This window comes from Cebus imitator, unplaced genomic scaffold (assembly GCF_001604975.1).
Source record: "Cebus imitator isolate Cc_AM_T3 unplaced genomic scaffold, Cebus_imitator-1.0 Scaffold79, whole genome shotgun sequence".
Lineage (NCBI taxonomy): Eukaryota > Metazoa > Chordata > Mammalia > Primates > Cebidae > Cebus > Cebus imitator.
The window spans coordinates 112,366-121,538 of NW_016107394.1; the positions used below are offsets into that span (position 1 = coordinate 112,366).

Consider the following 9,173-nt stretch of genomic DNA (forward strand, 5'->3'; position numbering starts at 1 on the left):
AAAAAAAAAAAAAAAAAAAAAAGAGATATGGTGAGTAGCCAATTAAATGGCCCAGTCAAATTTTAACACCTGTGTCTGAGAAAATTCATTTCATTCTAGGAAAGGAACGCCATCCTGGCATCATGCTTCCTGGCAATTGCACCAACTCCATCTTCTTCACCTTCCTGGTGACTGGCATCCCTGGGCTGGAGGCTTCACACATCTGGATCTCCATACCCTTCTGTGCCATGTTCTTCATTACCTTGGTGGGCAACGTGACCATCATGACAGTTATCTGGAGGGAGCAGACCCTTCATATGCCTATGTACCTCTTCCTGGCCATGCTAGCTGCCTCTGATCTGGGTCTGTCCCTCTTCACCTTCTCCGCAATGCTGAGGATCCTCTGGCTGGATGCTTGAGAGCTGACTTTTTCTGCTTGCTTTACCCAAATGTTCTTTATTCACACCTTCCAGGATTTTGAGTCAGCCATCATATTGGCAATGGCCTTTGACTGTTATGTGGCCATTTCTCGTCCATTGCACTATTCTTCCATCCTCACCAATAGTGTGATTGCCAGGATAAGTTTGGCTATTGTGTTGCGAACCTTAACTGTACAAGTGCCCCTCCCCATCCTCTTGAGTCGGTTGTGCTTCTGTCGCTCCAATGTACTCTATTGCTTGCATCCTGACATCTGAAGCACTCCTGCTCCAACACCAGGATCAATAGCATCTTTGGACTGTTTATGGTGTTGTCCACTATGGGACTTGATTTTCTCTTTATTCTTCTTTCTTATGTATTGATACTAAAAATGGTATTAAGCATTGCATCTCGTGGTGGCCGCCTGAAGGCCCTCAACACATGCATCTCCCACATCTCCACTGCTGTCTTCTTCACACCCATGATCTGCCTTTCTATGCTGCATTGCTTTGGCCCAAGACTTCCTTCACATGTTTATGTGACCATGGCCAATATGCATTTTCTCGTTCCTTCTGTGATGAATCCCATCGTATATGTGGTGAAAATCAAACAGATTCGAGACAAAATTTTGAACATTTTAATCAAAAAAGGAACAGAAGAATCCCAAGTAACATTTATAACATAAATACTGCTAAATGGATATAACACTAAATGGTCACTAATCCAACTCTCCTATCTGAGATTTTGTTTTACGTGTATCTCTGTGTAGATATGGAGGCAAAGAGGCAGTAGGTCCTACTATATTGTATTTTTTGCAAACTGCACTGAGTATAGCATTCTCTTTCAGCTGTAGATATTGTTGAAAGTTATGTAAATTTTCTTTCTAAAATTGCTTTTTAGCTCAGACGCTTTTATAATCTCAAAACTTGTTTTACAAAATGTGACTTGTGGTTTACTCTTCCATTTTCTAGAAGACAAACCCTTAATTAGGCTTTATACCATGTTGATTCATCATCTAAATTGAATAACTTCCCATTCATTACATCAATATTTAGATGCATTTAATGTATAAAAGACAATCTCTTCATTGTCTTTTCAAAATTCATGCCAAATAGGTTGTGACTTCTTATAGAGCAACATAGATTGAAAAAGCAATGGTGAGAAGGAAATAAATTCTTTCCTAGATCAGTTGGATGAAATTAAGTTAGGATCATTAATTTTTATAAGATCACTTTTAAAAGGTGATTTTAAAAAATGATGAAGTTGCTGGTATTGCTGACACTTGGAATCAGAGGACAAAAGAGTCATTTCTAAAGTGCTCGTAAAGCCAAATAGTTGTTTTCCAATCATACTTAGTCTCATCTATTAATGGAGGTAGTAGTGGCATCCTTGACCTGCCCTTAGAGAGAGGCTTTGAATTTTGCAATTGTAGAAATAAATTTTTTGACATCCATGAAAATCAATGACGTCTTGCTAATGTCTTTTAATATCATATGAAGTTTTTTTTTTTTTTTTTTTTTTTGAGAGAGAGTCTTGCTGTGTCACTATGGTTCATAACCGGAACAACCATTGCAGAGCCAGAGGAAATTCTTAGAAGACTTCCTTTGGCTGGCCTTTCCCTAGGCATAGCTTTTTTCCCCTGTAATTCTGTGTAATGTTATTTACAATGTTAAATCTTAGCCATGAGTATGACTCATATGAATCTTTCCAGAGAATCACTGAATTGGCATGTGATTGTGATTCACTGAGACAGTTCCTATGCCTCATTTCTAACTTGGACTCTACCTCAATTCACCAGGCCATTTCTGTTTAGTTCTACATCTACTGCAGCCAGTATTTGTATCTTCTACCACCCTCTACTCAGCTTCAAAGGAAAACCCAGGCCCATTTTATATGTGCCTAGTAATCCTTTTTAACACCATCCCCTATCACTTGAAATTATTATTCAGAAAATAGAAAAAAAACTTACTTTCAGGAGGGTGGAGGGAGGAGAAGAGGGAATATCAGTGAAAAGTAAGCAGCATGCTAAGTAAAGTGTATGCTGTTTGAATGAAGTTTCCAGCAAAAAATGAATTTTTCTTGGATAACTTTTATTAATATTATATCCATAGACACAGTTCTACAAATATTCTACTTCAACCCCCAACAAATTTACAATTTAAGAACTAACTACTAGATTTGGAGAGAGATAGTTCTTTGTTTGGAAGCTATGAAGGATAATATTTCTTGGAGTTATGAGTGTAATATGAAATGCTTCTTGGGCCAGGATAGCTAGGGTTTATAGGGTGATGTCTATCTCTAAGTAGCTAAGGTCTTAGACCGGGAGCAGATATAAAGGAAGCCTGGACCAACACTGGTTGAATGTTCTAAGCTTGTATTATGTATTATTCTGGACAACTGGCAAAGACCAACAATAATTCGTAATAGCCAGCTCTATCTGGCACAGGAACTGCTGATGCTGCTCTGATAGTCTATACCCCAAGGATTAGATGTGGGATTCCATAGAGAGCAAGAATCAGAGATTTATAATCCTAATCACTTGGCATTATACTCAAGGCAGGGGGCCTGATAAGGCCCCAGCTGCACCACCATCCACAGAGCTTGTGTCTCTTTCCTGGAGTTTGGTGAGTGGAAATGCTTTAGGCTAGGTTAGGTCAAATCATATCATGTGTGTACCTGGGATGGGAGTCAAGGAAAGTAATAAGTTATCTCAAATATGGTGTCAAACTCTGTACGAGGATCTCTGAGGCAGAAAGGACACATATTGGAGGTATACAGGATCTCTACTCTCTTATATGATATATTCTGTAATTTTCAGAAATGTTCCCTGACCACTCTTCTCTCACTCAACAATCACTCAATTCTCGACCTTGGGATTTAAGATCAACTGCAAGTCAAACTATATTTATGTATAACGCATATTAAATAGTTGATAAATAATTGGTATAAGAAAGGATGTCAGAAAAAAAGGAAAGAGGGAAGAAGCGAGGAAAGTGGAAAGAAAGGAAAATGAGAAATAGGTTTTCTAATTTTCACACAACTTTGTAAGACAATACCAAATAGCTACCATAGACACTTTCAAGATAAAGAACTACGTGGAGAATTTGTTTGAAAGGAATAGTTTAACAGACTGACAATATTGATCTCAAGCTATAAGATTCACTTTTAAAAAGCATAATACCTCTGAGCTTACTTTTTGAAGAATATACAACTTTATTTTTGTTGTGCTTCTAAGGGCACCACAAGAAAATCCAGGATTCCATTTTTGTAGTTTTGGAACCATTACCAAGTTTAAAGATCTATATAGCTAAAAAGCCACATAGGATATGAACAATGCAGCCATTCAAGTTTCAGAATGTTGGATATTTATTTTAATTTTTTTTGAGATGGGGTCTCACTATGTTTATTAGGCTGGTCTTGAACTGTACTCAAGCAATCTTCCCCTCTTACCTCCCTAGTAGCTGGGATTACAGGTAAGCACCACTACACCTGGCTGCACATTTAAAAAACAAACAAACAAACAAAAAATACCTCTAGAATTTGTAAAAGTTATGCAGTCTTTTTCAAGTACCAGGTATTGTTCAAGGAAATGCCATCCACTCAGAACTTAGGAAGAGACAGGATGGAGACTGTGGAGGGATCATTATTAAGAGAGAAGCATGCATTAGCTTATCCTGCACACTCTGACCTTTGTGTAAGAGGTCCTACCTTCAGTTCCTTCTTAACTCCTGTCATTTTAAATTTATGTATGAGCAAATTTGGACATTTTATATGTCTTTTCTTCCTGTGCAACCTGTGATCAATCTCAATGTTGTACTGTTGCTCCTTACTAAACTTTAAATGACTAAACATTGAACATACAAAAATACTTTTAAGACTATGAGATTAAAGGAAATATCCAGGTGGCTAATTTAATCAGACAACAATGCAGGATAGAAGAATTTAACAAAGCTAAATGTTAAATACTCAATTTTTAAGTGAGGGCTTAGACTACTTCTCCAATAGGCACAAAAGATTTGGCAGGAAGGTAGATTTCCTAATTACTTAAATGTCACAATTGAATGAGCTGCTTTCTGAAACATACACTTTCACTTTATTTTTTGAGGACATTACAGAGCCAATTTAGTAGAAGAGCTTGAAAATATCAACATTTTAATTACAAGATTTTTTGGCAAAGCTCATATAAAGAAGATAGTATTTTCACTGCTCACTTTGTGACTGAAAACATGTTATCAAAGGTTCATGTGGGAGGAATAATTCCCCAATATGTTCACACACAGAAGTGGAAAGCACTGGGAGAAACAGGCAAATACATGCTTCTAACCTCTGTGGGACTGTATCTACTGAGTCATTAATACTCAGGACCTCGATTAGGTTTCCTATAATACCTTATTCTTCTCATAACTAATTTTTGCAGAGAGCACAGGTAGAATCCTATTATTCTGATAACTATGCTCTATCAGAATTTGTCTGTATATACACCAAATTTTAGCAACTCACAGCAAAAACTAAGTTCTCCTCTATTAATGCTACTTTCTCAAATCTGATAGATCTAGCTCTGTGATTTGTTTTCTTTATGAGTGACTATGATTTTCCTTCCTCTACCACTTGCCCTACAATTATTGCCAGTACTGTTTCCAGTCCAATTAACACTCTTGTTTCAATTTTGACAACTTTGCTCACCTTTCACAGAATATCTACTTTGGATTTTCTTTAAAATAACAGTTGCCATGTGAAATGGAGATTATAAAAGTTTTTAATGACTTTATAGAGCAGCATTAGAATTGTTTGGTGGAAAAGAATTAGATATGATGCAAGAGATTGTTCTACTAGACGTAGATGCTGCATAATAAACTTTATAGAAAAATGTTGAGATTGCCATTTTATAAGAAATGCTTTCTAGAATGTTTAGAAAGGAAATCACTATTCAATGTGGAATTTAGACATGTGACCAAGGTTTCCTTGGAACTCTATGTACCTAAACTTCACACTTTATTTTTTCTTTAGTAAGTGTCCTTGATCGTACCCAGATCATTCTTATGTAAGTGAATTATGTAGAGCAGGATGTAGATTCACAGTTAGGAACTTTTATCTGTCTAATGGTTAATGTTCTCTTGAACTAGATTATGTATGTGTTCTCTGTTGACCAGTGGGTTATTAGATTCGCAAAGGCAGAAATACATATTGCCTATCATTGCATTACTAACATTAAGTACATGACCAGAGCTCAGTAACTGTGTGATACCATTGACAATATATTTTGTATCTAATTATAAATAGAGTTTAGTTTTTATCTTCTTCCTCCTACATATCGGTACCAGGTAAGATTTTTAGAGAGCACCCTGTAGCAAAGATTAGGAAGGAATTTAAATCACATAAACATACATCTCAAACCCAAACCTCTCTTGATGTCTTACTGTCATGGTTTTAACTTAGGATGCCCTGGATTCCTGTCAGGAAAAATGATATATCTGGTAATATCAGGAGTTTAGAGTCAGTATTAATTACTTACACTTTACATTTTAACTCCCAGACAGCCATTAAAAACAATTCTCCATATCTGGGTGTTTCAGAAACTTACTTATATTCTGATACCAAAAAACAAAAAACAAAACAAAACAAACAACAACAACAACAAAAAACCCTAGGTCCTACACATAAGTCCTATGTACTCAGCATGAGGTTGTTCTTTGCAGTTTCAAACTTGGAAATATTTCCAATAAGAGGGAGATTTTTTTTTTGTTTTTATGACCTGAATATGCTATTGAAAACTAGAACAAATCACTAAGAGAGTCAGACTTGTTTCATAGTAGAAACCTTTAAAGAAATGAAAATCAGTCATATAAGAAAAGGCAGGGCAATACTACTCTGCAGGAAAAAGCAATAGATGTCATGTGAGACGAGATATTGAGAACATGCTGTGAAAAAATAGATTTTTTCTTTATTTACATTTTTCCAGGGCAATTGCTTCCTAGAGTTATGGTAATTCCTAACAACAATAACTTCACCACCTTCTTTTTCACATTGATGGATCTTCCAGGACTGGAGACTGCTCATTGCTGGACAGCTATTCCTATCTGCTTGATCTATTCTTTTTCTGTGTTGGGCAATGTTACCATAATGTACATTATCAAGTTCACACCCAGCCTCCACTCACCCATGTACCTCTTCCTCTCTATGCTCTCAATGGCTGATCTGGGCCTCTCAGCTTCTACCCTACCTTCAATGGTAGCTGTCTTTCTCCTGGACCAGCGGAAGATGGGAGCTGCAGCCTGCTTTACACAACTTTTCTTCATTCACACTTTCTCAGTCATTGAATCAGGTGTTCTGTTGGCCATGGCTTTTGACCACTGTGTGGCGCTCCAAGAGCCCTTGCGCTATGCCACCATTCTCACAACCAAGAGCACTGGGGCAATTGGGCTGGCCATCTTGTCTCGAAGTGCTGTCCTCCACTTGCCCTTGCCTGTGCTCCTTGGAAGACTGCAATTTCAGCCTACAAATGCTCTGTCTCATTCTTACTGTGTTCATCCCGATGTTCTAAGGCTGACTAGTTCCCGGACTCTTGTAAACAGTGGCTTTGGGCTCTTTGTCATGCTTTCCACACTGGGGATGGATGCTGTGCTCATTCTTGTCTCCTATGTGCTGATCTTGAAGATAGTGCTGAGCATTGCTTCCAATGCTGAGCGGCTCAAAGCATTCAACACTTGTATTTCTCACATCTGTGCGGTACTACTTTTTTATACCCCACTAGTTAGCCTGTCCATAATCCATCGTTTTGGGAAAAAGAAGCTACCAGCTCAGGTATACATGCTTCTCTCCTATCTGCACTTTCTTGTGCCTCCAATTCTCAATCCAATTGTCTACAGTGTCAAAACTAAAGAGATTCGGATATGGATTCTAAAGATGCTCCACCCCAAAAAGCTCTGAGTCATGCAAATAAAATCTTGTTGGTGACACTTCAATACTAGAAGAACTGCTGACTGAAGACATCTCAAAGTGGGCCGAGTATGACTTTCATCTCATTTATCAGCCAATTAATTATTGAAACACACTGACTGAAGTACAATATAATATTTTCCTAGCCATCAGAATTTTCCCTGTTCAACAAGAAAAAAACATATTTCTCATTCTGCAAAAGTCAATCTCAACTTTATATGGCTGAGGTGTTGTAAGGGAAACTTCACAGTCTCTTAAGATATAATTAACATGTAAAGGCAAGCAGATTATAAGAGTAGGATGCAATAACATCTAATATCTACTCCAACAAAAACCCTAGAATTCTATAAAAAGTTAAGCTCAAGAGGACCTCACTTGGTTGTACTTTTGGAAAATTTGGAAAATATGTGTAAACTATGTTTTTTTCTAATTTGCATAATAACTATAGATGTAAATGACACTGAAAAATATAAACCAAATAAAATATTTCAAAATTATATATGTGTTAAAGAAATAAAGATATTTATTACTGCAATATAACGTCTCATGACATAAATATTATGCAGCTTGGTATTTCTTTAAGCTCCCTAACTTATTAAAGATGAATAATGCTTCTAACTATCATCTTGCCCTCTGAATAAAGTTAAATAGCTGCTTCTCCTTTCCTAGTAGATATATTAAAAATTGTGTACTTTTATAAACTACTAAGATGCTATATATTTTGAACAGCAGACTTTATATACAACTCAATTTCCTTCAATCCTTTAGGGAAGATGAATAAAATAAGCCAAGTAGATACCCTGAAAAACTATTATATAAGAATTAGCAAGACTCTTACAAACAACTCAGAGCTAGAGAAATTGATTTTCTCAATCTGTCATGGTCTTTTTATTTCTGGACTGAATTTTCAACTAACCACTCTGACAAAAATTTCTCTATTTACTCTATAACCACTAATAGGTCAATTAGCTCCTTCATTTAAGTGCTAATACTTTGAGTATAATTTTTCTATAGTTATTTATAATGGTATGGTAGAAAGGAGAAAAGACACATATTGCCAACATTTTATTTTCCTCCTAAATAGTCTTTCATTGAAAACAAATTTATTCCACTTCACTAAGCTACCTCCTATTCAAAGTTTAAAGAAAATAAGAGAATGCTGCTTTCTCAGTATAAAAATTTTAAATCATCATGGGTAATAGGCTTGTAAATATAATTCTCTAGAGTGTCACAGGTGACTTTCTGGTAAACAGCAAATTTTACAGTGATAAAACATAAAAGGGGGGGCTCATTTGGTGGGTGGTATTTAAGACTTTTCATTGAAGTAGTAAGTTTTAAATGGTAATTGAGAAAGATGAATAATGCCTGTAACTATCATCTTGCCCTCTGAATAAAGTTAAATACCTGCTTCTCCCTTCCTAGTAGATATATTAAAAATTCTGTACTCTTATAAACAAAGTTGAGGTTTAAACTCAAACAGTTTAACACCAGGGACATTGTTGTAAGCCATGTGTCCATTACTTTCCAATGATTATACTGTTTCACTTTATTTCACAGACACAGAAAAATAAATAATTATTCAACTTATGTATATGCTGGAAACTATCTTCAACTCAGGACTTTATGATGTTAAATACTGTACTCTCAAATAGAGCAATTATTGCTTTAAAGTATACAATACAGTGGATTAGTAATTGAAAAACTCAGACTTTACCGGGCCAAAAGATTTCCAATCGCAATGATGTCGCTTTAGCACATTGTAAAACTTGTTTAGTAGTGACATGGTTAAAATTAGTAGCTACCAAAAAGCCCATGGTTCCTGTTTTTTTTTTTTTTTTTTT

The 9,173-nt window shown here is 36.1% G+C and overlaps 1 protein-coding gene and 1 pseudogene across 1 annotated transcript; both read left to right on the top strand.

Annotated features, from left to right (window-relative positions):
* Positions 1 to 105: 105 nt before the first annotated feature.
* On the top strand, positions 106 to 1,859 carry LOC108307433 (annotated as a pseudogene).
* A 4,516-nt stretch (positions 1,860 to 6,375) lies between these two features.
* Positions 6,376 to 7,323, top strand: LOC108307383 (olfactory receptor 51G2-like). Its single transcript, XM_017532785.1, has one exon. It carries the CDS (start codon positions 6,376 to 6,378, stop codon positions 7,321 to 7,323), a length of 948 nt encoding a protein of 315 aa, XP_017388274.1.
* Positions 7,324 to 9,173: the final 1,850 nt, after the last annotated feature.